Raw genomic sequence first — 27,572 nt, 5'->3', positions numbered from 1 at the left:
CGCGCTGCGCGGCTCTTCACGGCCGCCAGGGGGCGCGCCCGCGCCCAGGGGACTCGGGGTTCCGCGGGGGGCAGCTGCGCTCCCCGAGAGTGCGGACCCTCTAGGTGGGGTGCAGGACGCAGCTCCCCTTTTGCAAACCGCACTCCTTCCCTGGAGGGAAAGACCGCCCCTGCAGTTGCTGGAACCCGGAAGTCCTGGGCCCGGCAAGGGCCTGGGGGGTGAGATCGGGGTGCGCAAGCCCTGGTCCCCGACGGGCTAGCGAGAAACTGCCTCCGTTTGCAAATTCGTGGGGCGCCCCAGGCCATCTGCCTGCCTGGCCGTCGGTCCGTGCGGCCCCTCACCCCTAAAGTGCTCGAGACTCAACTGGGCTTCCCGGGCAGCGGCGAGGGGGCGGGGATTTGGCGGCCGGAGGTCACCGGGGCGTCACTGTGCCCGCCCTGGCCCGCCCCCGGCCCGCCCCCTGCCCCGCCCCCTGCCGCGGCCCGGCTCCATTTAATGGCGCAGACGCCGGCGGCGGCGGGCTCCTGGCCGGGCCAGCGCAGCGGAAGAGCCGAGCCAGCATGTCGGGGACCCGAGCCTCCAACGACCGGCCCCCCGGCGCAGGCGGCGTCAAGCGAGGGCGGCTGCAGCAGGAGGCGGCGGCGACCGGCTCCCGCGTGACGGTGGTGCTGGGCGCGCAGTGGGGGGACGAGGGCAAAGGCAAGGTGGTGGACCTGCTGGCCACGGACGCCGACATCATCAGCCGCTGCCAGGTGCGGGCTGGGGCGCCGGGTCCCTCCCCTACCGCCCAGCGAGCCCCCCTCCCCCGACCCAGACGGCCCCTGTCCTCCCATGCCCTGGCCGGTCACTTACCCGCTTGGATGCCTTCCTTCCGGGAGCACCTTTCCCAGGGCCACCCCACCCACGCACGCACACGCACCACTCACACAACCCCCGACCCACACACACCAACCTCCTTCCACCCACCCCTCCTCCACCACCCCGGCAGCGGGCCAGGGCACAGCTATAAATACAAGTCGCTGAGTTGGGGACACCCGATCCTCAGGGGGTGGCGCATGCCATGGGTGTGACGCTGGAACCCTCTATGGGGGAACCAGAGGACCCAGCCCCAGGATGGTTTGAGGACCCCCAAGACACCCCCCTTCCTCATTTACAGTGATCACCTGGGGCCTGTCTGGGTCTGGGACAGGGCTTAGCTGGCTCCCCGCAGGGTTGGCAGGTGATGGAGGGGGTAAAAGCTGCCTGCTGGGTGGGGGTGACCCCGGTGAGTCAGCCAAGGAGAGGCAGAGGTGGAAGGGGGCACGGCCGTCCTGGGGGGCAATTGGGGCCGGGCCTGAGGGAGGGTGCTTGGGACGATCCTAGCCAGACATGGGAGAGGGAGGGCCACAGACTTCTGGCCAGGGTGACCCGGTGGCTGGCAGTGCCACCGAGGAGGCCAGACCTGCTTTGTCCCCCAGGGCCCAGGGCGGTGCCTCTGCCAGCCGGCAGCTGCTCTCAGCGCCCCCATCTGTTCTGACTGAGCTGGACACTGGGCACTCTCTCGGGCCGCCACCCTGGGGCTGCATGCCCGATTACAGGGCAGCCAGGTCTGCTGCCCATGGGCTGACTTACAGCCCCAGGCACAAAGAGGTGAACTTTGGGATGCACGCCTCTGGGGTTTGGAGCCTGCCTGGGGCTGCCAATAGTGGAACAAGGGCCCCTGCACTGCCCCTTCTCCGGGTTCTGCGGCCTCCTTCCTGAGCTCCAGAGAGGAGGGCTGGGGCTCGCGACGATCCCTGTCAGAGAAGGGAGTCAGCCCAGCACCCTGTGTGGCTCAGGGCTGTCTGAGCCCCTCCTGCCGGAAGGGACTGTGGCTTCCTAGAAAGTTCTTCCTGGAACGGTGGGGGACCTCCTACCTCGCTCTCCGTCCTAAGCAGCAGGCAAGCTCATCCCTCGCTCCAGAGATCCCCCAGGTCCTAGAGGTGGTCCTCAGCCCATGCTCCCTCCACACTGCCTCTGCCCTGCCACCTTGTCCCCGGCCGCCAGGGGGCGTGTCCAGCACTCTACCGCTCTTCACCCTCCAGGGCGCCCTCAGCGTGGGGCAGCCATGGCCCCCCAACCCTCCTTAGACCTCTCTGCTCCCGTGAAGCCCAGGCCCCTCCCTATGAGCTGCCAGCTCTGGTGGGCGCCATGCACTTCTGCAGGGCGAGCTAGGGCCCCCACAGCTGCCGTACACAGCGTTCATCCGGCTCTGCTCCCAGCTGTGGAGATGGTTCTGGATCTGGGCACTCCCTGCTGTGCCCCCCGCCCAGTCCCCCCACAGCCCCGCTCACTCGCAGCTGCGCTGGGGGGAGGATGCAGCAGGCTGGAGCCCATCCCGCAGTCGGGCCACCAGGCCGCCATCAGGCCGCCCTCGCCAGGCCACCCACCCCACAGCCTGACGGAGCCCCTGGCTCTCCAAGTGAGTGGGAATAAAAGAGGTTTGTCCCTGGAGCCCACACCTGTACCCCTGCAGCCTCCTCACAAGCCAGTGAGGCAGGATCATCCTGAAGAGCTCCTTCACAGGGGAATGGAGGCTCAGGCGTGGAGGAATGAATCACTGCCACATTGGGAGCCCTCGCGGGTGCCACGTGCCCACCATGATAGCCCAGGGCCTGGCCCTTTGTCCCCACCCGCGAGTGTAGGGACTGAACTGGATCTCAGCGGGGCGCCGCTCTGCAAGGGAAGGTCAGGGACTGGTCTTCTTTGGGGCCCCAGCCCCAGTCTCTCTGCAAGTGCTCAGTGACCCCCTACCTCACAGTGCCCATCTCTCCTCTTAGCGGTGGGGGTTCTCCCCTACCACCAGGCTCCCAGCATCTCCCCTGTTCTTGTGCACACCATGTCTGACCACCCCATGTCGTCAGAGGCTGGCAGAGTGAGGGTCTGGCTGGATCTCCCCAGGGAAGACTGCGTCTTTCTTACTTGGAGTGTGGATGCCTGAAGCCAGATGAAGGTACCTGACATGGGGATCTCCAGGCTCACAGAGGCCACACCTCACCCACTCACTCGAGGGGCTGAGCAGAGGACAGAGCAAGGGCTGAGTGGTCCAGGTGGTCAAAGTGCACGCAGTGGGCAGAGCGGGCTGGGCCGCATCTGGGAGGCAGGCTGGCTGCCAGGAAGGCTGAAGCTACCAGCCCTGGCAACAAGCCTGTTCTGCTCCCCAGTCCCCGAAGGGTCACCTGGGCCTGGGGCCATCCTGGGTGTTGGCTATGCTCCTTCCCTGGCTGCCCAAGCCTCTGGACACCCAGGCTCTGGCTCTGCCTTCTGCTCTGCACCAGCAGAGCCATCACTTCGAGCCCAGCTCCCAAGCCCCCTGGTGGCCCCTGGCACTTGGCAAGAGTCGCTGCTTTGCCCACCCTGGACATGGACTTCCACTCTGCCCAGAGGTGATCTGGGGCTGCCCAAAGCCCTCCACGGCTCGCCTCATTCTTTTCCCATCCCAGTGGTCTGGGGCCTGTGGTCAGAGAGCACCTGGGGGCCCCTGAGAGTGTCGTCACCTCCCACAGTCTCCCACCTTGGGTCCATCTTTAGGACCTGTTTCCTGGGCAGCCTCCCTTCTCCAGGCTAAGCCTACATTTTGCGTCCCCCACCTTGTGCCCACACCCCCACCTTCACACCTCGGCTGTCCTTCCTCCACTCCAGGATGGCTCTGGGTCTGTCAGGCTGCACTACGCCCCCTGGCCCCACTGTGCCATCTTCCTCCTTGCCTGCTCCCCTGGCTGCTCCCAAGCCTCTTTCCCCTCCAGGCTGAGTCTCCTCTGAGCCAGGTCTGCCCTCCCTGCTCTGCAGCCACATCACATTGTCTGCCTGTCTGTGCTGGGGTCCTGTGTTCCTTCTCTTCTCTCTGGGCACGGACACCCCATCCTACTTCCGAGGGGTCCCCAGGCACCTCCTCCTGTGCTTCCTCCCTCGTGTCCATGGCATTTCCTTCCCCTGCATGCCCCGCCTGCATGTCCAGCTCCTACCCCTCAAATGGGCAGCTGAAGGCAGGCGCACCTGGGTCTCCCCTGCCCCCTGTTCCCAGGCTGGCAGTGCCTGGCCTTCACCCCCTAGTTCCTCCTTCATCTCCAAGATACTTCCTCTGGATAACTGGGCTCCCTGCCGAGGACCACAAGGCTCCAGCACGCCTTGATCAGGGTTTAGAATCCTCGTCCTTCTGCTGCAGTGCAGACCTCAGGGCACTGGGCTGTTTATGTCTGGCCATGCCCAGTACACGGGCTGAAGGGGCCTGCCCTGGGTCTCCATAGCGCACTCCCAGCCTCACGTGCCCTCCAGGTCTAGCTAGAGCCAGTGTCCAGCCGGCGGATAGGGGTGGAAAGCTATGGCCATGTATGCAGGGGTGTGGGATCACAGGGTGTTTCCACAGTGTCCTCTGTGGTGTGGCAGCGCCAGCTGGGAGCTGGCATCCTGTGCATTGAGGGCCCCCGTGCTGTGGCTGTCGGGGCTCTGGGCACCCTCTCCAAGGGGTCATCAGGTATCGCTTTGCCTCAGGCTCCAGGGTGCACCAGAGACCTTCTGGGAGTCAGAGGGGCAGCTGCCTTGGCCAGGGAATGCCTGGAGTTGCTTCCAGAAAGATGTTTTCCCCCTACCCCACCTCTGCACTGTTGATGGTGCTGGTTACTGGGCTGTGGCTCCAGGACAGAGGGTCCCTGCAGTTACACACAGCCCTGCATCATTGCAGGAACACCAGTCCCAGGCAGCTGAGACCTGCACACCTGTGCCAGTGACCTCAGTTCTGTCCCAGGCCTCACCCCACTACCAAAAGGGGCAGAGAACAATTCCTTTGGGTTGAAGGAATGAATGAATGGTGGGAGCCTGCAAGCAGAGCCCAGAAGGGAGTGAAGCAGTGTAAGTGGGTGAACCCACCGCACCACACTGGTAGTCAAAGGTGCGTGCTCACTGGGCGCCAGGGCCCCTTGCTGTGTGCGGGGCACAGTCGTCATACAAACTGCCAATGGGTGCCAATGCCAAGAGTTTGGGCCCAGGAGCCTCACGGCCTCTGAAAAGCACCACTGGCCTCCCCCTGCGCTTGCCACGCTGCTGCCTTCGCTGCCTGGTGTGAGCTCGCTGACAGCCAGGCCCTGGGTCAGGGCTGGGGATGGACACAGAGGCAGGAGAGCTGGTCGCTCCCATTCCAGGGGGAGAGGTGCAAACAACCACTCCACTGTCCCCTCCTCCCCAAGCCTGCATGAGAGCTGAACCAGGAGGTGGTATAGCATGGGCCTGGCACAGCTAGGGTCGAGGGAGAAGCGGGCAGAGTGCAGTGGCATTGGGGCACAGCGCCGTCAGAGATGCAGTCCGCTAACGCTGTGGGGAGAAAGCTCTGGAGCATGGGAGGTAGCGAGCCTCGTCCCAGGTGTTGCTGCAGGTAGGGCTGACGATGGGGGCTGCATTGCAGGAGAGAAAGGGGTCTTCTTGGGAACCCTGGGCCAAGCAGACACTGTGGCCAGAGGAGTCATCCATGGCAGTAAGGGGCCTATGGATTGCAGGGCAGAGAAGGGCAGTGGCCAAGTGGGCCGGGAGTGGAGGGGGCACTGGCAGGTCAAAGGAGGTCAATGGACAGCCCCCAAGCTAGGCAGATGGCAGGTGGCATCCCAAGGGTTTAGGGACGGGGTGGACAGGAGCAGGACGATGGCTGTAGGGCAAGGCTGGGACACGCACGGGTGACAAGCTCAGTGCAGGGGCAGGGCATGCACCATCTGGGCAGTGTGGAGGTGAGGAGCAAGGACAAAGCCTGTGTGTGGAGAGGCCTTGCAGGTGTCAGCAGCATGGCGTCGGCACGGTGGGGAGGAGCGCGGCGTCGGCACGGTGGGGAGGAGCGCGGCGTCGGCGTGGTGGGGAGGAGTGTGGCAGCGTGGTGGGGAGGAGCGCGGCGTCGGCGTGGTGGGGAGGAGCGCGGTGTCGGCGTGGTGGGGAGGAGCGCGGCGTCAGCGTGGTGGGGAGGAGTGTGGCAGCGTGGTGGGGAGGAGCGGGGCGTCGGCGTGGTGGGGAGGAGCGGGGCGTCGGCGTGGTGGGGAGGAGCGCGGCGTCGGCGTGGTGGGGAGGAGCTGTGGTGTGGCAACCCAGAGGCAAGGAGGTGGGCAGAGGTCCCCGGAACTGGCCCTGCCCCTCAGCTCGGCCCCAGGTCACAGCATAGCCCTCCCCTGGCTGCCTCCAAGGAGTCTCCAGCTACTGAGTGGCCACCCCATGCCAGCTCAGCGCACTCCTCGCCTTCCCAGTGCCTGTGGAGGCCCAACCAGGGTGACGCTGAGAGAGGAGAGGCCTTGGAGGAGCCACGGGTCAAATGCAGGAGGCCACACCTGCCTGCCCAGGAGGACTGCAGGAGCCAGATCCTTAACGCCTGGAGAGGAGCACGGTGGGCGCGGTGGCTCACATCTGTAACTCCAGCACTTTGGGAGGCCGAGGCGGGCGGATCACTTGAGGTCAGGAGTTCAAGACCAGCCTGGCCAAGTGAAACCCGGTCTCTACTAAAAATACAAAAATTAACTGGGCATGGTCGTGGGTGCCTGTAGTCCCAGCTACTGGGGAGGGTGAGGTGGGAGAATCGCTTGAACCCAGGAGGCAGAGGTTGCAGTGAGCCAGGATCACACCATTGCACTCCAACCTGGGCGACAAAGTGAGACCCTGTCTCAAAAAAAAAAAAAAAAAAAAATTCCATTGTTTAAGCTGTCCAGGCTGTGGATTTTGTTTTGGCAGCCCTGGCAGACTATAGATAGATAGATGATATGGAGAAAGATGTAGAGAGATATTTACTTATAAATATATGTACATATATAAAATGCCTGGAGGGACCAGCAATGGTGGGAGGATTGAGGAGTGCCCCGCCTCGCCAGAGGCGCTGTGGGTGGTCTGAGCATGCGCACAGCCTCCCGGAGGGGAGGGGCCTGAGTGGGGCAGTGGAGACAGGGCTGGCCATGGGGCCGTGCCTTTCCTGGCCCCCAGAGGGGTGAGTTGGCTGGACCCGCAGGGACAAAGCAGGGGTCAGAGCTGTGTTTGGTTCCTGAGTGGGCCTTGTCCCCCTTCCCTTGTCCAGGATGGAGAGAGCCTCTTTTCCTAAACTCCCTGCTACCAGGGAGGCAGCTGGCAGGGATGTCCCCTAGGGACTTTGAGTGACCAGCCATACTAGGTAGAGAGTGGTAGGGGGGGCTCCAGTGTCCGTGGGGGCTCAGAGCTGTGTCCTGACCCAAGGCTCCACCACAGAGGGGAAGACCCCAAGAGAAACCTGGAGGCAGGTAGAGAGCACCAGGGGGCCACCAGGCTCCCCGGGTGCCCCTAACTCTGGGCCCCCAGCCCGGTCTGAGCCTTTGGGTACAGGTCACTCAAGGCAGGTGTTCTGCACTGTCCATCTTCATATCTTCTCTCTCACTCCCACCCTTGCATCACTGTGCTTCTGAGAGTTGGGGGCTTACCTTAATCTACTGTCCCTGACCTGGCAAACAGTAGAAAGTCGGCATGATGTGGCCCTGCAGCTGCTACACCTCTAGGGGCCATCATTCATGCCGTGGCTCTGTGACAGCACCCCCTAGAGTTGTGCAGTGTGCAACATGGGTGACCGTCCATGGCAGCTCACAGCGTGTGGCTCAGCCCATTGCCCATGCAGGGGGCTCCTTTCCTAGGAGCAGCAGGTCTGGGCTTCCTCTCCACCTGTAGGGGCAGCAGTGGGCATCTTAGGTAAATGCAAGACTCTGCAGCCCCTAGAGGACCCTGAGTGGTGGCTGAAGGATGGATGTGCCCATGGCCTTCCCTGAGCTCAGGTGCCTCAGCTCTGCTTTCAGAGGAGCAGGGCAGCCGAGGGGTGCCTGGCAGAGACAGGCCTGCCGGCTAGACGTGGGGACCCTGGAGCTTGGCCTGAGGGGCTGTGGTGGGAGCCGTGCCTGAACAGGGCTGTCCCGTGGCACACACTCACCCTGGCTCTTCTGCCCATCACTTATTCCTATGAGGCAGGAAAGACAGAGTGAGTGCGGCTGCCCTGGGGGCTCGACACTGGGGGGATGGTGACAGGACTCAGAGCTCAGGGCTGGGCTGCCTGGAACAAGCAGATCCTGAGCGGCCCCCTGCGGCAGGATCCATGGACCTATCTACTGGGCCAGCAGGGGCCAGGAAAGGAGAAGAGGGAGACCGGTGGGGCTGGAGGCACCAGTGTGTCTGTGCAAGAGGAGGAAGCCCTGTGAGAGGGCAGCAGCCTCCTGACTGCCCTGCACACCATGCTGAGGGGCCTGGCGTCCACCTGCAGCCTGAGGCAGCCCCAAGGGAAGGTCTCGGTGCCTCTCCAGGAGGCGGGGCTGGCCCTGATGTTTGGTCCCTCCTCAGCGGCCAGCCTCATGGTCAGCCTTGGCTGGTGGCTCCCATGGCAAGGCAGACCCTGGCCTGGACCTGAAGGCTCTGCCTTTGTGCAGAGCCCCAGCCTGACTGTACCAGTTTCCCTTTGTTCCCCTTTGTCCAACCCTCCTTGGATGCCTCTGCTGTGGGAATCCCAGGCTGAAGCTGGAGGAAGGGCAGGAGGACTTCTTGTCCCCAACTTCTCACCACGTGCCTGTGCAGCCTGACATCCTGAGACCTCAACTGGTGATGGGGAGGACAGACTGGGGTCTCTGGGGGGCCATCATCCTGGGCTCCCCAGAACTGGGAGCCCCTGCGGATCAGCAGGCCCCAGGCTCAGTGTCCTGGGCTGGCTCCTACTCCCGGGTGTGGCCTGGCACTAGCCCTGGGGTCACTGGACACCCACTGGCCTACGACAAGCCACGCGTGTTCCTAGGAGCCTGTGTTTGCCCCCAACAGAGCCAGGGTGTGCCCAGCGGGGCGTTCCTGGGCCTGTTGACATGGGCCCTGGGCACTCTGCCATGGCAGGCAGCACTTGGCCTGACTGCCAGGTCATCCCTCGATGCCTGCGCACCCCAGGTGGGGCTGTGTACAAGGGATAGGCTTCCCTTCTCTCAGTTTCCCTACCTGTCCTCAGAGACCTCACCCCTGACTGCCCCCAAAAGGCAGCAGATGCAATCGTGGGCATGAACGTACTCTGTGACCCCAGCAGAGAGGAATTACCACATATGTGCTGAGGCAATGACAGAGTAAGGGTGGGGGTCTCCAGGAGGGTGCAGTGACCCCCAAACCCAGAGTCTGTTCGAGTCACGCCAGGGCCTGCCCCGTCCTGATGGACTGAACCTGTGCTCCCAGGGCTGACTCAGGGTCTGCTGAGCAGCACAGGCTGAGAGCCCTGCCCATCTGCCGAGGCTGCAGAAGTGCCCTGACCCTGCACCCCCACCCTGCCTCGGCGCCTGGCAGCATTAGCTCCCCCAGGGCCTCCAGGCGCCCTCACACCACCCTCCCTCCTGCCACCAGGCTTCCTGCGTCTCTCCACCTCCCAGGATCCCCACCCAGTTCACCCAGCACCGCCCCGCCCAGAGCCACTGTCCTAAACTGGTTTCCTATAAGGACTGGGCCCAGCCGGGCAGGGCCAGGCAGAAGTCGGGGCATGGAGGTGGGGACTCCTGCCCTGGGAAGGGGCTTCAGGGCTCTGAGTGCTGCATAATCTGCCAGTGTGTGAAGTTAGGTCCCAGGAGGGTGAGCCCCCTGCCTGGCATCTCCAGATCCGCCCCCCCTCTGTCCCCAGGGTTGCCCTGCCACCAGCCACCAGGGCTCTTTCCATGTAAATCTTGTCCAGATGCGTCATGAGGAGCTAGTGCAGAGGGAGGGGGCTGCCATCACTGAGGGTCCTGCCTGGGCAGGCGGGGAAAGGCTGTGTGGAACACGCCACTGCCAGGCTTGTGAGGGTGGGAGGGGAGCTGAGACCCCTCGGCCGGGCAGAGAGCAGTGGGGTGTGGCTGGGAGGATCCCCCATGGGTAGACAAGTTGAGGGCTTTTCTGCTAGGAGGTGAGGCAGGAAGGTGGGGCTGGATCTGGGCTCTGGGGTCCTGGGGACAGAGTGGGCCCCAAAAGGGCAGTAGTGAAGGAGAGGCCAGACCAGTCTGTGGAGCAGGGTATCCGTGTGTGTCCCCCTCACCCCACCAGGACCCTGCTCACCCTCCAGGTGGAGCTCAAGGAGAGACGGCAACAGGGAGGGTCCCCCATGCCATCCAGTGGCTGGCCAGAAGTGGGGCTGGAGACCTGGCCTTGTTTCCTGGGGCAGAGACCTTCTGGGGCTCCCTCCAGGCTCTGCCACACCTGGCCTACACAGGTTTCTTATGGTGGCATGAAGACAAAACGGTGCTGGAGGGACACCCCTTGCCGTTGGTGGGGGCCTGGCTTCAGGGGCAATGGGCCATCATGGGCCATCAGAGATGCTGCCTCTTCCTCAGCTGTGAAGCGGGGCCTCCTGCCTGCACGTAGGGGAGCCCTGTGAGCCGTGCCTTGGGGCTGGAGTGTCCCTGTATCCATCACACCACCAGCCCACCTGGCCTGCAGGAGCAGAGGGTGGGGGCAGCAGGGGACACCCACTGGACTTGTGCCCTGCTGAGCAGAGCCAAGCAAAAGGCAGGAGGGCTTTGGTTGTTGCCCCACCTGGAGAGGATCCCTACCTTATCCTCCAGCTTCCACTGGCACAAGAGGCCCTTGGGGAACCTAAGGCAGTGGCATCCAGGGCGGTGGCACAGTTTGCTTGTATCATGTGGCTGTCTCATGGCAGGAGGGGGATTGGAGCCTGCACATCCTAGTCCCAGGCCCTCTCCCCACCATCGGCAGGAGTCCCCCCAGAGAGGGGAGCCTGTGGCTGGGTGTTCCCCAGAACAGGGCTGGCTCCGAATGGCTTTTTCTTTTTCATTCTTAGATGGGAAGTGCCTGCCCAAAAGGAGGGGTCTCTGCTAAAGTGAGTGAGGGCAGGTTGGGCCGTGGGGGTGCTGAATCATGCTCTATGGAAGGGTTAGGCTTTCTCATTCCTGCATGAGAGAAGCGAGCTCCAGAGCGGGGCCTGCAGCTGCAGAGACCTGCACCAAGCCACCTGGAGGTGTTGGCACCAGCCTGGGCCAGACCCTCCCCAACCCAGGCCCCCGACCAAACTGCTGCACTCCTTCCAAGGTGCAGGATGCCTACATCCCAGTGCCGCACAGACGCAGCAGAGCTGGCCAGCAAATCAGACACCCCAAAATCCAACAGCAGTGCCCTGCAGGGACAGACGAAGCCCCATGTGGGTCAGTCCATGTCCGGGGGATCCTCAGTACCCAAGTGCCTTCAGCTTAGCCAGGTTTCTGTTCCAGGGGGGCAACAACGCTGGCCACACGGTGGTGGTGGATGGGAAGGAGTACGACTTCCACCTGCTGCCCAGTGGCATCATCAACGCCAAGGCCCTGTCCTTCATTGGTGAGTGCCCTGCCCCCACCTGTGTGTGAGCAGGAAAGGGGATGTCAGCCAGCCCAGGAGCCCCCATGCGCGAGGGCACGGGGCACCAGAGCCTGGTGATGGCGGCTCTAGCAGTAGGCTGGACCCCAGCCTCCACCCGCCCCACCAGGCACTGGTGCACAGAAACCTGCATAGCCCGGGCCTGGGCTGGGAATGCAGCTGAGAGGACACAGGGCTGATGGGAGGAGGGGCAGAGTCACATCCACCGCGCAGGAGCAGGAGTGCCTGATCCCTGATCCCTCGCATGCACACACTCCCTGTGTGTGCATGGACACCACACGCCCGTGTGCCGGGGACTGCATGTGCATACCTGTGAGTGAGCATGTGCTTGCGACAGGCCTGGCTTCTCGCTGCATGGCGACCGGGCTGTGTGGACAAGGCCATGCCCTCCCTGGCCCTGCCGGGCCATGTGGCCGTCCTCTTGCCTGGGCTGCTGTGGCCATCTGGGAGGCCCGGTTCCAGCCCCTTCCCAGTCCATGCTGCAGAGGGACCTCCTTCCACATCGCCTGCCCCCTCCTGGGTCCAGACACAGCTCCTCCCCGTGGACTTTGCTGCAGCCACCTGTGACCACTCAGTGCTCCGAGAGGCGAGCCACCTCTGCCCCCAGGGTTCCGTGGCTCTCTTTCCCTCCTTCTCTGGGTCAGAAGCCTACTCTTTGCACCCTGGCCTCAGCTCTTAGCCCAAGACCCCCTTGCTCAGAGAAGCTTTTTCTGATCCCAGTGGCCAAGCCAGCCAGGCCCCTTCTTGTACTTCCCTTCCAGCTCTTCCAGACTTCAGCAAGGCCATCCTTGTGATATATCTGACCCCTTCCCAGCCCATCAGGAAGTGGGGGCTCAGGCGCCTCAGGTGTGTGCCCAGCAGATGGCATGGGCCTGGGCCCATTCAATGTGAGCAGAGGGAGGAAGATAGAGCAGAGGTGGCTGCTGCAGGGGCCATGTGTGGTCAGGGGCTGAGCTGGAGTGACTCACCCAAGACCATCGCCTTGGGTGCAGACCCAGTCCCTGGCCCTCCCAGCAGTGGGGCTAGGACAGTGTGGGGGCGGTCCCTAGTTCACAGCAGGGAGGCCCTAAGCAGTCAGGTGGCCTGCCCACCATGTCCTGGGAGCCCCTGGCCCTGGCAGACTGGGCAGTGGCACTGGCTGGCCGCTCCGGGTTGTGCTGCAGGAAGTCTTCTCCAGCCGCCATCCTTGTCCTGCCCAGCCCTGGGCCCCACGTGGTGGGAAACAAGGCCAAGGGGGCACCGCTTAGCAAGCGGCAGGACGTGCCAGGGCTCACACAGACACCCTCAGCTTGCGGCACTCCGGGCCTCTGCCGCGTGTTTATTTCAGGATGCTGTGGCATTTGGGTGACCTTTTGTGCTCACCATGGCTTGCGTAGTCTCCGGGTCACTCTCGTCTGGACTGAAGTCCCATCTCCCTCAGCTGAGCCTGTGCCATGGCCAGCCTCAGCGGGAACTGGCAAAGGGAAAGGGGTTCCCTGGGGAGGCAGCAGGGGTTTCTGAAGGGCTTCATCTTCAAGCAAGGGGTTTAGAGCTCAGGGGTGTATTTGTGTTTTTTTGTTTTTTATTTGTTTTGAGACAGGGTCTCGCTGTGTCACTCAGGCTGGAATGCAATGGTACAGTCCTAGCTCACTGCAGCCTCAACCTACTGGGCCCAAGGGATCCTCCTGCCTCAGTCTCCCAAGTAGCCAGGACTACAGGCTTATGCCACCACACCCAGCTGATATATATATATGCATTTTTTTTAGAAATGGAGTCTTGCTATGTTACCCAGGCTGATCTCCAACTCCTGGCCTCAGGCAATCCTCCTGCCTCAGCATCCCAAAATGTTGGGATTATAGGCATGAGCCACCATGCCCCACCAGAGTGGTGCATTTGTTACAATTGATGAACCTACACTGACAGGTCATGATCACCCAGAGTCCATAGTCACCTCAGGGTTCACCCTTGGTGCTGTACATTCTACCAGTTTGGACAGATGTATGCTGTGTATCTGCCACTATAGTATTGTACAGAATTTTTTACTGTCCTAAAAACCCCCGAGCTCCACCCATTCACCTCTCCCTCCTCAACCCTCGGCAGCCACTCGTGCTGTCTCCGTGGTTTTGCCTCTTCCAGAGTTGGAATTGTACAGGATGTCGCCTTTTCAGATTGCCTTCTTTCACTCAGTAACATGCATTTAACTTTCCTCTATGTCTTTTCATGGCTTGATAGCTCATTTGTTTTCAGTGTTGAATAATACTCCACTGTCTGGATGGACCACAGTTGATTTCTCCCTTTGTTTACTGATGGGCCTCTTGACTGCTGCCGAGATTCGGCGATTATGAATAGAGCTGCTAAACATCTACGCGCAGGTTTCTGCAGGGACATCAATCTTCAGCTCCTTAAATACCAAGGAATGTGTTTTGCAACCATCACCACCAGAACTTTCTTATCTTCACACACTGAGATGCTGAAACATCAAACAACTCCCCAGTCTCCCTCTCCCAGCCCCTGGCGCCTCCCGTTCTACTTTCTATTTCTATGAATTAGACTCTTCCAGGGACCTCCTATAAGCGGAATCATCCTGTTTGTGTCCGTTTGTAACTGCCTTATTTCACTCAGCATAATGTCTTCGAGGCCCCTCCACGTTGCAGCCTGTGTCAGAATTTCCTTCCTTTTTTAAGGCTGAATACTCTTCCATCGTGTGGGTAGACCATGTTCTGCTTATCCATTCATCTGTCAATGGACAGCTCTTGGCTACTGTGAATAATGCTGCTACGAACATAGGTGTGCTCATTTCATGCTGGGTTTTTTGTTGTTTGTTTGTTTGTTTGTTTGTTTGTTTGTTTTGAGACAGAGTCTCGCTCTGTCACCCAGAGTGCAGTGGCAGGATCTCAGCTCACTGCAACCTCCGCCTCCCAGGTTCAAGCGATTCTCCTGCCTCAGCCTCCCGAGTAGCTGAGATTACAGGCACGTGCCACCACGCCCAGATAATTTTTTGTATTTTTAGTAGAGATGGGGTTTCACCATGTGGGCCAGGCTGGTTTCGAACTCCTGACCTCAAGTGATCCTCCTGCCTCGGCCTCCCAAAGTGCTAGGGTTACAGGCATGAGCCACCACACCCACCCATTTCATGCTGTTCTTAATGTATGTTTTCCAGCGTCTGGGACACAACTCTGTCTCTCATGCCTCTGTCTCTCATGCAGGCAACGGGGTGGTCATTCACTTACCAGGCTTGTTTGAGGAAGCAGAGAAGAATGAAAAGAAAGGTAGGTCCGAGCTCCTGCAGACTTGCCCTGTCCTGGACGCGGTGCCCTGAGCGGTTGTGTTGGCTGGAGCCTTCCTGAGGGTTTCTCCCGGGGAGGGGACTGGCAGGGGTGGGTTCCCAACACAGCTGGCCCAGCTCATCACCCGCTGGCTCTACCTGTGCAGAAAGCGAGTGAGCTGGGCAACCCAGAGGCCTCAGATGCTGGTGGCCTCGGCATCACGGGGCCAGGTAGCACCTGGGAAGTCCAGGAAGGAGCCAGGGACCTGGACCAGACACCCAGTGGGAAGTGGGGACTGCTGGGCTAACTATGCCTGCAAGGAAGGATGTGGCTCCTGGGGGCTCTGCAGAGCATCTGGCCAGGCACGCAGAGGCCAGACCCGCCAGCTGGGGGCGTGGGCAAGTCAGACCTAGGGTGGGCAAGGACAGATGGCAGCCTGAGTGGGTCTGGGAGGACACTGAGCTGCAGCCTCAGGCTCAAGGGCGGGACGGGTGTGAAAAGAACAAGAATGTGATTCTGGGGACATGGGCACCAGGGGGTACCCAGACTGAGGTCCTGAGGGGACAGGTCACCTTCAGAGTGGCTGCAGCTAGGGAGGAAAGCCAGGCACTCACACCAGCTCTGGCTCCCCAGTCCAGAGTGGGTGAAGCCTGCAGGCGTGGGAGTAGGCATCCCGGCAGTGGGGTGGAGTGAGGGTCCGGGAGTCTCAGCTGGGGAGGAGGCAACGGGGGGCGGGTCTGCTGCTTGCTGCACAACAGAGGTGGCCCTGTCAGCCTCCTCCCCTCATGCCTTACCCGGATGGGAGCCGGGTGAGCTAGCCCAGCTTTGACCCCTCACGTGTGAGCTGCAGCGCACCTGTGAACACTGACCCACCTGTGTGCCGTGTCCCCGCAGGCCTGAAGGACTGGGAGAAGAGGCTCATCATCTCTGACAGAGCCCACCTTGGTACGTTTCCCACTGGGGTACAGGGAACAGCCCCTCCTGCCCCCATCATTGCCAGCCAGCCCTGCTCCTACGTGGCCACCGAGATCAGGGAAGTCCCCAAGGCCTTCTTGTTCCACATGGCTGCATTAGCTTGTACATTCTTTTTAAAGAGCTTCAAGTTGGGAGCTGGGTCAGGGATCACGAGCCCATTTGCAGATGGGGAAACTGAGCCTCAGACACTCATGGTCACACCCCAGTGTGTCCTTTTTGAAATCTCGACCACCCCCTTCCCAGGAGACTCAGGCCAGCAGGAGGTGAGTTCCATGTGTAAACATCTGTCCTCTGCTTCTCTCCTGTTCCCTGGTGCCCTCACTTGGCCCGCCCGACAGTGTTTGATTTTCACCAGGCTGTCGATGGACTTCAGGAAGTGCAGCGCCAGGCACAAGAGGGGAAGAAGTAAGTCTGCCGGGACACTCTCACCCTTGGGGAGTCTTCTGGGCCCGAAAGCCGGTAGACTGTGGGGTGTGTCTGGTCCTGGGCACGACGAGGAGGGTACTTCAACCCACTCAAAGCCCCTGGAGAATGGCACCGTCAAAATTCCACAGCTCATCACCCAACCCCCGGACGAGCCAGCCCGTCTCTCTCTGGGGTTGCACACTGTCCTTGCTGGCTGCCACTGCCACGCAGCTCCCCCCAGGAGTGCATAAGCCCTACCGTCACCTGTCACACCCACCACCTTTCCTGACTCCACACGGCCCCAGGGAAGACACGAGGAACACTAAAACAGTTTAGTAGAACCTCAGATGTGCCAAAGACACAGGAGTGAAGCAGAAGAGTGTCTTGCCTCAGAGAGGTGATGGTCACACACTTACCCACTCACACTCTCACACAGGCACAGGCACTCGTGCTCTTACGTACACACCACACGCCTATGCATGCTTGCACAGGTATGCACATGTGCACACACCACACAAGCCCACACACCCACGCAAATGCACAAAAGTACACACAGCCACACGTGCACACATACACATGCACCTACTCCATGTGCACACATCCACACACTGTACCAGTACATCCTTGCAAGTGCGTACACCCACACATGCACACACTCACAGCTCAGCCAGACACAGGCGGCAATGGTGAGCCCTGGAGTCATGAGCCGGCAGGGGTCATGGCCTCCGTGGGATGCCTGAGCTCCTTGGGGCTCCTGGGTTCTCATGGGCACCCACTCCCCATCTTTCAGTATAGGCACCACCAAGAAGGGAATCGGACCAACGTACTCTTCCAAAGCTGCCCGGACAGGCCTCCGCATCTGCGACCTCCTGTCAGATTTTGATGAGTTTTCCTCCAGGTACCTGAGCCGTCTGCAGTCCCGGGGGAGGATGGGGAGAAGTTGCCGGAAGGGACTGTGGCTAGTGGGGAGGGCCCTGAGGACCAGTGTGGACCATGACAGGGGGTGACGATGACTGTCCCTTGTGCAGATTCAAGAACCTGGCCCACCAGCACCAGTCGATGTTCCCCACCCTGGAAATAGACATTGAAGGCCAACTCAAAAGGCTCAAGGTGAAGCCGGGGCCGCAGTGTGGGGGCTGCGGAAGTGCCCCTCCAGGGAGGCTGGCTGTCCTACCTGGTGCTCATTGAACACTCTTGGGGCACACCCGATACTAGGCATTGTTACGGGCTGGCCAACCTTCTTGGGACGCAGGCCTCCCCCGCCCAGGCCTCCCCCGCCCAGGCCACAGGCTCACCCTGCTGCTTGGCCCTTCCTTGCAGGGCTTTGCTGAGCGGATCAGACCCATGGTCCGAGATGGTGTTTACTTTATGTATGAGGCACTCCACGGCCCCCCCAAGAAGATCCTGGTGGAGGGTGCCAACGCCGCCCTCCTTGACATTGACTTCGGTATGTCCGGGAGGGTGTGCATGCCAATGACCTTTCGTGCCTGCCAGAGAAGACCCAGCTGCGGAGAGCCGTGGGAACCGATGGGGGAGGGAGGGGCAGACCTGCTTTCCAAGGCCACAGTGCCATCCATGCCCACAGAAATGATCTTCGTGTCCTTGGTGTTCCTGTTGTCACCAAGGGAGGGGAGAGGAGAAAGGGCTGGGCTAGAGATGAAAGAACAGGGTGACAAGGTCAGGGGTGGGGCCAGGGAGCCTGGCAAGGTGGGTCAGAGCCAGCCCTTCCGATGGTCTGTACAGCCATATCCCGTCCTCACCCCCACGGGCGCACCAGCTTACCCTCACCCCCGAGGTGGCCTGGCCACCTCAGGCCATGCTGTGGGCAACTTTCTCCCTCCCCTCACCCCAGACTCATGTGAGCCACATGGCCCAGCACACAGCACCCATTCGGCCACTCCCCCAGGACAGGCCAGGCTGGCGACCCCCATGGAGGGGACCCCCCATGATTTGAACTGCCTGCTGCCCTTTACTGAGAAGGCCTCTTGGGCCGGGTGGAATATTCTACAGGGGTGACAGGTAGCCCCCTAACCTGCTCTGTCTTGCAGGGACCTACCCCTTTGTGACTTCATCCAACTGCACCGTGGGCGGCGTGTGCACGGGCCTGGGCATCCCCCCGCAGAACATAGGTGACGTGTATGGCGTGGTGAAAGCCTATACCACACGCGTGGGCATCGGGGCCTTCCCCACCGAACAGATCAATGTGAGTCCCCAGCCCCTCAGGACCCCATAGGAGGCCAGGGAGGCCAGGCAGGAGTGCCAGGGGTGGGGTGAGCAGTGCCAGGGTGGGGGCTGTGGGGACCCTGTCAGTGCTATTTCCCCATCTCCCATCAGGGCCGTTCCTGCTGTGCAGGCCAGTGGGGAGCTTAGTAAGAGGCGCTGGGGTGGGCCTGTTCCCACGGCCACAGCACATGAGCTCACATAGGATGTGCACATGCACACGCGTACACATGACCTCGTTCCCCTCGGAGTGTGTGAGGCCCACAGGCAAGTGGGGACACCTTGCAGCTCCTCAGGACACCCTCATTCAGGGTAGCTGGTGGACTCACCTTGGCTCAGAGAGGACACTAAGCACCTTCCCTCAGCCTTGTCCCCAGGTTGGGGGGTCCTCTGTCATACCCAAGCTAGAATTGGGGCTGAAAGCCAACCCCCACAACCCTGCCCAGCTCTCCAGCCTCAGGAAGGTTTCTGGAAGCTGTTGTGGCCCCAGAATCCTCAGGAGGCCCCAGCCTTCCTCTCTCAGCCTCAACCCGTGACCCTTGGTAGGGCAAGGACATGGCCCTTGTTACTGGGCAGGAGGAAGGGCAGGTGCTGGGAGAGCCAGCACAGGGAGGGGCAGACGCCATCCAGAGAGGCCTGAGAGGGTGCAGGGATACATGTCAGGAGATACACACACCCCTGACCCCCAAAGCCAAGCTGCAGGGCCAGGCCCGCCTCCCCCAGCTGTCCATGGCAGGAGGGGAAGACAGCAAGGCTGCCTGTGCCTTCCCCAGCTCACAAAGCCTAGTGGTCTGGCCTGTTCAGGAAGAGCGCTCGCCGGCTCAGGTGGCATTGTGGGCCAGGCCCTGCCCGTTGTGAGCCTCAGCTGCTGGACAGGCTTATCAGGGGTGTGGGGATGTCGGGGAGCTGGACTAAGGACTGTCGGCGGAGGCGGGGCACCCTCAGGGATTCTGAGAGCTGCCTGCGGGGAGGAGGGGGAGCAGCAGGGCCAGGCCACACAAGGCTCCCACCACAGCTCACGTGACGTCCGCCCTGTTCTCACGTAGGAGATTGGAGACCTGCTGCAGACCCGCGGCCACGAGTGGGGAGTGACCACAGGCAGGAAGAGGCGCTGCGGCTGGCTGGACCTGATGATTCTGAGATATGCTCACATGGTCAATGGATTCACTGCGTAAGCAACCCATGCTGCCGTCCCCACTGGGACTGTCCCTGCCTCCCGACACCTGCAGAGGCAAGCAGCACTTGATGCAGGGGCTGAGGGCCACCAAGTCTCCTTGGACAAGGTTTCCATCGATCTCGACCCTTCCACAAAGCACGGCCCAGGGGTTAGCGGTATGGAGGCCTGTGCAGGGTGTGTTGGAGCCAGCCCTAGGAGCACAAACTCCCACCCCAGGGCTGATGCCGTGAAGGATGAGGGCATTCCGGCACTTGTGAAAGGTTAAAATGCTTCATGTGGAGACCAGAAGTATCCAGGACGAAAGGATGCACTGTCATCCTGCTAGGAGGATGGAAGCATGGGTGCCGGCCTGTCAAGGCATCCACTCTGCAGGCCCCTCCGCTTTCCACAGACTGACCCAGGCTGCCCAGCTGTTCAGGCTGTCTCCCAGAGATCAGAAAGAGGCTTTGTGTGATGGGTGGGCTCACGGCTTCCTTTCCAGCTCAGTCAGACAGGCCAAGGCTGTGAGTCGCACATCTTTCACCAGGGTTGAGAGCATCATCCAAAATTCCTGGAGAATTAACCAGACCCCTCCTGGGTGGGTATAGAGCCAGTCCGGCAATGGGAAGCAGAGGAACTGAGTAGCTGAGGGTGTGGCGTCTGGGGTGCCTGACTCTCACTTCCCTTGTGCGCGATGCCGGGTTCACGGCGCCAGCCTTATCACGTGCTAGGGCCAGCATGGAGGACAGGCAGGGCCAGCAGTGCTCAGCAGACCCATCCATAGCCTGCTGCATCTGGTGCCCCTTCAGGCTTTGCCCACAGAGGGAGGAAAAACAGAAAGAGAGAAGGAAAAACAGAGCCCATGGCACAGGGCCTGGTGCCAAAGATGGACCAGGAAGGGAGGCTGCCATCATTGGCATTGGTGGGTGGGTGGGCAGGGGCCAGGAAGGTGACTAGGACAAGGGTGCCATGCTCATGGGCTGGACACAGGGCAGTGCTGGGACCCTAAACATGGCTATGCTCTGGGGAAAGTGCAGCCAGAGCCACAGACAAGCAGCAGCCACCATGTGTGGGGATGGGAGGGGAGGAAGTGGAGCCTGTGGGAGCAGGGGTCCCGTGGGGCACTCGAGGTACAGGGGACTTAAAAGGGCAGAGATGAGGTGCAGGGCGTGAGCAGAAGCCCCCACCCTCTGGCATGTTTGTCAATGGCACTTTTTTGGGATCACTTAATCTTTCTTTTCCACTTGGTGTAAATCAGCAGTCCCTAACCTTTTTGGCACCAGGGACCAGTTTGGTGGAAGATGATTTTCCCATGGACAGGGCAGTTGGCAGGGGTGTGGCGGCGGATGGTTTCGGGATGAAACTGTCCCACCTCTGATCATCAGGCATTTGTTTCTCACAAGGAGCATGCGGCCTAGATCCCTCGCATGCACAGTTCACAATAGGGTTCGGGCTCCTATGAGAATCGAATGACAGGAGGTGGAGCTCAGGCCATAATGCTAGCTTGCCCGCCACTCATCTGCTCTGCAGCCCAGTTCCTAACAGGCCACCAACCAGTACTGGTCCGCAGCCCAGGGATTGGGGACCCCTGCCGTAAATAACAGAAGCGAGAGGTGAAAAGCAAACGGAAGAAACCCCAGCACTGCTGACCACTTCTTGGGTTTGCGTGGCCCCTTGGCTTTGCACAGGCTGGCCCTGACGAAGCTGGACATCCTGGACGTGCTGGGCGAGATTAAAGTCGGCGTTTCATACAAGCTGAATGGGAAAAGGATTCCCTATTTCCCAGGTATGTGAAGTGGGGCAACCGTTCTGCCTGTTGGGCCGTTTCATGGTATTGGAATAGATGGGACCTGTGATTTCTGAGAGAGGGGTGAGTTCCCACGTTCACAGGACACAGGGCAAGCAGCTTGTCTCCAGTGACCAGCCTCCATCACGGCTTTTGCCTCTCACAGGTTTCTCCCCACAACGTTCCCCAGGAGGCCTGGCTGGGCAGGGGTGGCTGTAGGCCCCTTCTAGTGCTTTGGGAATGGCTCAGGGGGACAGACTACTCGCCTGGGACCCTGGGGGACCTTCAGTTGCCTTGAGGAAAAGGCCCACCTGCAGGGAGCCACGGGAGGCACACAGGAGTTAGTGGATGCGGTTGGCTCTGGAAAACCTAAAGCTCTATGCAGATGTACAGGATGACTATTTTATCTGAGAAAATATACTTTGTGGTGAGACTTTTAAGACCTATCCGGGATCCCTGCTCCCGTGCACCCCTTCTTCTGGAAAGCATGAAGGAGATGCCATTTTCCTGGGTTTCACGGGTTTCAGTTTCATGTGCATCTGGATGTGCCCCCTCAACCTCAGTCCAGGGTCATGTTCTGACCCTGTTCACCGCAATGGCTTCCTCCTCAGTGGCCCTGGGTGAGCTGCTCTTGGCTGGTCTCCACTCAGCAGATCTTTGTAGACCACAGAGGGCCACTTGGCTACAGGAGCCATGTGTGTCCTTGCAGGCAGTGTCCCTGACCCTCCTGACCCTTGACCTTTGAGAGGATGCATTTCTGAGGACTGCAAGCTCTCCTCATGGTAGTCCAGGGTCCCAGGAGGACATGCAAACACTCCGTGGCTCCAAAGCTCAAACACACTTGCAGCAAGAACCCGTGTTCCAGCATCTTCCATCTGTAAGGGTGGTTGTCTTCTACCGGGAACCACAGAGTCCTGCACAGAGCGGGGGTCCCTGCCCTCTGGGAGTTGATGCTCTTTGGGTGGGAGGACACAGATGCTTCAGGATCCCTTAGTGCTTCAGGATTCTAGAGTCTCTTAGAATTTCCAAGCCAAGACTTGGAGTGCCTCAGCTGATGTCACAGTGGAAGTTCTAGCAGAGTGGGTAGCACATACGTGTCATGTCCCTCTGGTCTGGAAGGCGTGTAGTCAGTGTCTGAGCCCCACTGCTGTCCCCTGCTCACCACCCAACACTGAGAAAATGAAACTGGGCCACGTGTCCACTTGCTGCCTTCCTCGCAGCTGAGTCCCTAGGCAAGGAGTCCCTGGATGGGGGTGGCCGCGTCACCAAATATCTGCTTCCCTGGTGATAGGAGGTCTGTGGGCCCCACTCATCTCCTGTGTGTTTCCCCCAGCTAACCAGGAGATGCTTCAGAAGGTCGAAGTCGAATATGAAACGCTGCCTGGCTGGAAAGCAGACACCACAGGCGCCAGGAGGTGGGAGGACCTGCCCCCGCAGGCCCAGAACTACATCCGCTTTGTGGAGAATCACGTGGGAGTCGCAGGTGGGTGCCCTGCATCCCCAGCCACCCTCCCTGCACCCTGGATGCCCCAAGGGGCCCACATCCCAGCACAGGGCTTGGTGAGCAATAAGAAAACCAAGTGTGGTCACCAAGTGAATATACTGGATGGCAGGAGGGGAGGAGGACTCAGAGCTGGGGCAGTGGGGCTCCAGGCTAGGATGTGGGTGTGACCTTGCCAGGAGCCCCTGCCTCTCCGCATCTAGAACAACAGATGGGACACATCCCAGCCATATGAGTGTGTCATATGTTTACTCTCATAGCCCAGAGGTGTTTGCACCTACAGAGAAAGGGCCTGCAGGGAGAGTCACTAAGTAACTAACGTTGCCATTTCCAAGGGAGAAGGGAAGAGACTCCTGTTTTCCGCTGCGAGAGGATCAGTCCCCCAACATGCACTACCTTCATAACTCACAAATTACAACTGTCTCCATTTGGAGAGAAAATAACCCCTTTACCATTTGAACTACACAGAAAGATACGACACTAAAGAAAACTTTTTCTGAACTTTCTGCCTCCAGTGTGTATCATAACAGTCTTTTCTGCTCTTTCAGTCAAATGGGTTGGTGTTGGCAAGTCAAGAGAGTCGATGATCCAGCTGTTTTAGTCGCAGACTGAGCTGATCGCAACAGGCCCTGGCAGCGTCTGGACTTGTGTAAACAGTGGCAATCATGTTCCTCGGCCGCCACAACCAACACCAAAGCAGGAAAACCATTTTCTGTACTTTTGTATTTCTGTTGAACCTGTTGGTTTCTACAATGATTTTAAACATTGGAAAGCCAGCCTTGTGTATATTTTTAAAAATTCTATTTAAAATGAGCCAAAGTGCTCAGAGACCTTCTATGACACATTAGTGTCACATGGTTGCGTGTCCAGCCAAAGCAGTGTCATAATAAACATCTCCAATGGCCACTGAATGGGAGCAGTCATTACATGTTTGATTTGACTTTGTCTTTATTGCTTTTAAACACTGAAAGACAACAATTCACTGTGACAGGAGTCTGGAGGATGTAGCTTCCTAAGAGCTGCCCATGTTTTTTGGGTCATAAAGCCAAGCCTTGTGTTTACTCAGAAAATTAAACAGAACAAGCCCATATAAGAGACCAAGTTAATTAAATATGGTTTATTTGTTTTGTTTTGAGACAGAGTCTTGCTCTGTCACCCAGGCTGGAGTGCAGTGGCGCGATCTCTGCTCACCACAACCTCTGCCTCCCAGGTTCAAGCGATTCTCCTGCCTCAGCCTCCTGAGTAGCTGGGATTACAGGTGCCCGCCACCACAACCAGCTAATTTTTTGTATTTTTAATAGGGATGAGGTTTCACCATGCTGACCAGGCTGGTCTCGAACACCTGACCTCCTGATCCGCCCGCCTTGGCCTCCCAAAGTGCTGGGATTACAGGCGGGAGCCACCGTGCCAGCATGTTTAGTTTTTAAAATGATATTTAGGCCGGGTGCAGTGGCTCAGAGTTCGGAGTAAGTTTAAAAAAACAACTGCCCTTCCAGTATCCTTTCAAAGACAGGGAATCCTACAGAGAGGCCAGTCTGGCAGGGTTAGACCCTGACCTTTGAGCACTGTGGCTGTCAGCTGGTCTCACTAACCCAGGAAGTTCAGCAGGCTCTACTGACACGGAAGGGGCCTGGGGGCATAGGCTGGGTTATGAGATTCCTGTGACCCAGGGATGCAAGCAACTTTTCTAGACAGTACCAAGAACAGCCCTCAGTGACCTGAGTGACAGGAAAGCCATGCAACTGCACGGCCCTGCCCCAGGCCATGGGCGCTTCCTTCCTTGGGCTGGAGTCCCTCAGCAGCACAGCCACCTTGAGATGGGGTGCGACACACAGGCACAAGCCAGCCTTTCAGTGTTCCCAGATGCTCTCCTTTCATAACATAGCAAGAGAGACAAAAAGGGAGCCCCGAGGCAGGGGTAAGCTCCTGGGGAGAGGGTGCTGAGGGCTTTCTCCACTCAGCCCTCACATCTACACGGGGCCCTCAAAGTCATTTAAATTGAAATTTGAGAGCTGCAAAATAGGTTTTCAAACCTCTGTTTTGTAGTAGCCGCTAAATCTTCCACCAGAACACAAGTTGTCATCGTTTTCCTTCCTCTCAGGATGGAAGGCAGGTGTTTCACAGGGTAAAAAGACACCAACGCAGAGGGGAAATACTTCTCCCCTAGCACCAACTCACTTCCGCGTGGACCAGAGACAAGAGGCTCTGGCGTCTGAGTGGTGGGTTAGGGCAGACAGCCGGGTCAATCATTCGGGTATCCACCCCCTTCTTTTCAGTAGCAGATGTCTGGAGGATCTGAGTGGTTACAGTAAGGAGCTCTCTCCACTTTGCATCAATAACAGCCCCAGTGTAGATGGGGTCAGTGTGGTCTCTGTTGAATACATGGGTAAAAGACAAATTGGTGATAATTGTAGTGAATTCTTACCCTTCTGAGTAAAAGTTGGACTTGCTGGTACAGAAGCAGGGTTCAGTCATTCTTGACAGTTTCTAGCTCCTCACCTCCTCCCAGTTGCTCAGGGTGGTCCACCCAGATCTCTGCTTTATAAACCTGCCTGCTGGTGACCAGCTCCCTATGGGACACCTGGATACAACCTACTGGACTCAGCCCCTGGCCCCCACACCCCTCACGGACTGTGCAGACATGCCACAGTGACGACCACCCAGTCACAGCAAGATGCCATGAAGCTGATGCCTGCCGGCTCGAAACCACACCCCACAGGAAATGCACTTGAGTAACAACACCCTGGACCCGAATACAGATTTGGTGCACAGGCCGCTGGCTCGCTCCCCACCATCTGGCTGGGCCTGCCTGCTCCCCGTGGCTCCCCCTCCCCACTGGCCTGTGAGGAACGCTGCCTCCTCTCTCCTGCCCTGAGTCACACACCCACTCTGCAGTTTCATGTGTTCTGCTGTGCTGCCTCCTTCAGCTCTCACCTGACCCTCACACCCAAGCCTCACTCTCCTCCTGGTCAGGACTCTCCCAGAGAGACCATCATGATAGGAATGAACTGATCACTGCTCAGACAAAAGCCACAGGCTGCCTGCCAAGGCCTAGAAGCAAGCTGCTGGTGAGAGGAATGCCAGCACAGCTGGATACACAGGCCTGAGGCCATCAGCCAGGGTCAGGAGGCATCCCACGAGCACACACTATAACCCCACGCCCACCACCCCCAGAGCCCTGTCAGGGCAGGGCCAAAGTTTACAGCCACTCTCCAGGAGAGACCTCTAGACGAATCAGAGGAAAACTATGACAATAATATTGTTTAATGATACTTTTCCTTTTTCCTAGCACTCTGGAAAGCTACCAGTTTCTTTACAAGTTAAGCATCAATCTGATGCAGGGCAGGTGAGCCCCAAAATTGGGGCTTAACCCTGGAGGGTTCATGGCTTCACCCAAGAAGACATTCAAGGGCGAGCCGGTGGTGTTAGCCAGGCAAGTTTGTTAAAGCAGCAGAATCCTCCCCAGCAGCCTCTGAGGAACCGGCATGTGGCCTGGGGGACAGCCCCACTCCACAAGCTGCCCGATGTTCTGTATCTGTCCACAATGCTGATGAGACCCTAGGGTAGTTGCAAGTCTGAACACAGGGAAATCTTTAGAAATCCCCACGATCTATCTATAAGATTGAAAACAATCCTCCTCTCTGAGAACTTCATCTATTTCTGGGATAAACCAAATGTGTTTAGTCATACATGACTCCAACTGAGTAACTTGCAAGTCATTTCCCTAAGGCAGAAGAAATTCTCCATTATGCCGGCAGAGTGGCAAGGAAGAGCCGAGAATGCTTGATCTCGTCCCCACTGCAGGGAACCCCGCACGGCAGGAAAAAGGACATCTAACCTGGAGACTGGTAGGGTTTCAGCCACCCATGGTCAGGAGAGAATACACTGCCTCTGAGGGAGTGTGGGCAGCTGCAACACGGGAGTCACATGGAATGGGTTTGCAGGGCTCCAGCTATCACCTCCTCACGCCGGAGGCAGCACCGATGGAGCCGTGAGAACACAGTCCAGGTGTGCACAGAATTGGTGGGTTCCTGATCTCACTGACTTCAAGACTGAAGCCGCAGGTCCTCACAGTGACTGTTACAGTTCTTAAAAGTGGTATGTCCGCAGTTTGTTCCTTCTGGCAGACTCATGGTCTTGCTGGCTTCAGGAGTGGAGCTGCAGACCTTCACAGGCAGTGTTACAGCACTTAAGGTGGTGCGTCTGGAGCTGTTCATTCCTCCTGGTGGGTTCGTGGTCTTGCTGGCCTCAGGAGTGAAGCTGCAGACCTTCACAATAAGTGTTACAGCTCATAAACATGGTGCAGACCCAAAGAGTGAAAGACCAAAACCCCCACCGCGTTTAGGAAGACTGGAGTACGTTCCCACTGCTGGCTCGGAGGCCTGCTTTTATTCCCTTATCTGGCCCCGCCCACATCCTGCTGATTGGTCCATTTTACAGACGGCTGATTGGTCTGTTTTACAGAAAGCTGATTGGTCCATTTTGACAGGGTGCTGACGGGTATGTTTACAATCCCTGAGCTAGACACAGAAGTTCTCCAAGTCCCCACAGAGCACTGATTGGTGCATTTACAAACCTTGAGCTAGATACAGGGTGCTGATTGGTGTCTTTACAAACCTTGAAGACAGAGTGCTGATTGGTGTATTTACAATCCCTTAGCTAGACATAAAGGTTCTCCAAGTCCCCACCAGATTAGCTAGATACAGAGTGCTGATTGGTGCATTTACAAACCTTGAGCTAGACACAGAATGCTGATTGGTGTATTTACAATCCCTTAGCTAGGCATAAAGGTTCTCCAAGTCCCCACCAGATTAGCTAGATACAGAGTGCTGATTGATTGGTGCATTTACAAACCTTGAGCTACACACAGAGTGCTGATTGGTGTATTTACAAACGTTGAGCTAGACACAGGGTGCTGACTGGTGTGTTTACAAA

At 59.0% G+C, this 27,572-nt stretch overlaps 1 protein-coding gene and 1 long non-coding RNA gene across 5 annotated transcripts; one reads left to right on the top strand and one right to left on the bottom strand.

Annotated features, from left to right (window-relative positions):
* Positions 1 to 430: 430 nt before the first annotated feature.
* Positions 431 to 23,548, top strand: ADSS1 (adenylosuccinate synthase 1). 4 transcript variants are annotated; one of them, XM_055287990.2, is made up of 14 exons: positions 469 to 752; positions 11,208 to 11,310; positions 14,535 to 14,601; positions 14,704 to 14,705; positions 15,489 to 15,539; positions 15,908 to 15,974; positions 16,765 to 16,872; positions 17,003 to 17,084; positions 17,295 to 17,421; positions 18,023 to 18,177; positions 19,241 to 19,365; positions 21,039 to 21,136; positions 22,470 to 22,619; positions 23,186 to 23,548. In XM_055287990.2, the coding sequence occupies exons 1-14, from the start codon at positions 561 to 563 to the stop codon at positions 23,236 to 23,238; spliced, it is 1,380 nt and encodes a 459-aa protein (XP_055143965.1). In that variant the 5' UTR covers positions 469 to 560; the 3' UTR covers positions 23,239 to 23,548. The 4 variants fall into 4 exon arrangements, with proteins under 4 accessions (XP_055143964.1, XP_063501543.1, XP_055143965.1 ...); XM_055287989.2 differs by lacking the exon at positions 14,704 to 14,705 and having other exon boundaries at positions 431 to 752; positions 14,535 to 14,597; XM_063645473.1 differs by lacking the exon at positions 14,704 to 14,705 and having other exon boundaries at positions 467 to 752; positions 14,535 to 14,597; positions 15,489 to 15,832; positions 15,925 to 15,974.
* Positions 17,323 to 18,028, bottom strand: LOC134737430 (uncharacterized). Its single transcript, XR_010122320.1, has 2 exons — positions 17,757 to 18,028; positions 17,323 to 17,624 (listed from the first exon to the last, which is right to left on the bottom strand). It is a non-coding gene; the product is annotated as an uncharacterized lncRNA (long non-coding RNA).
* Positions 23,549 to 27,572: the final 4,024 nt, after the last annotated feature.

Source organism: Symphalangus syndactylus, chromosome 8 (assembly GCF_028878055.3).
Source record: "Symphalangus syndactylus isolate Jambi chromosome 8, NHGRI_mSymSyn1-v2.1_pri, whole genome shotgun sequence".
Lineage (NCBI taxonomy): Eukaryota > Metazoa > Chordata > Mammalia > Primates > Hylobatidae > Symphalangus > Symphalangus syndactylus.
The sequence above is the reverse complement of the archived record's forward strand: the minus strand, read 5'-3'. Positions and strand labels throughout refer to the sequence as shown.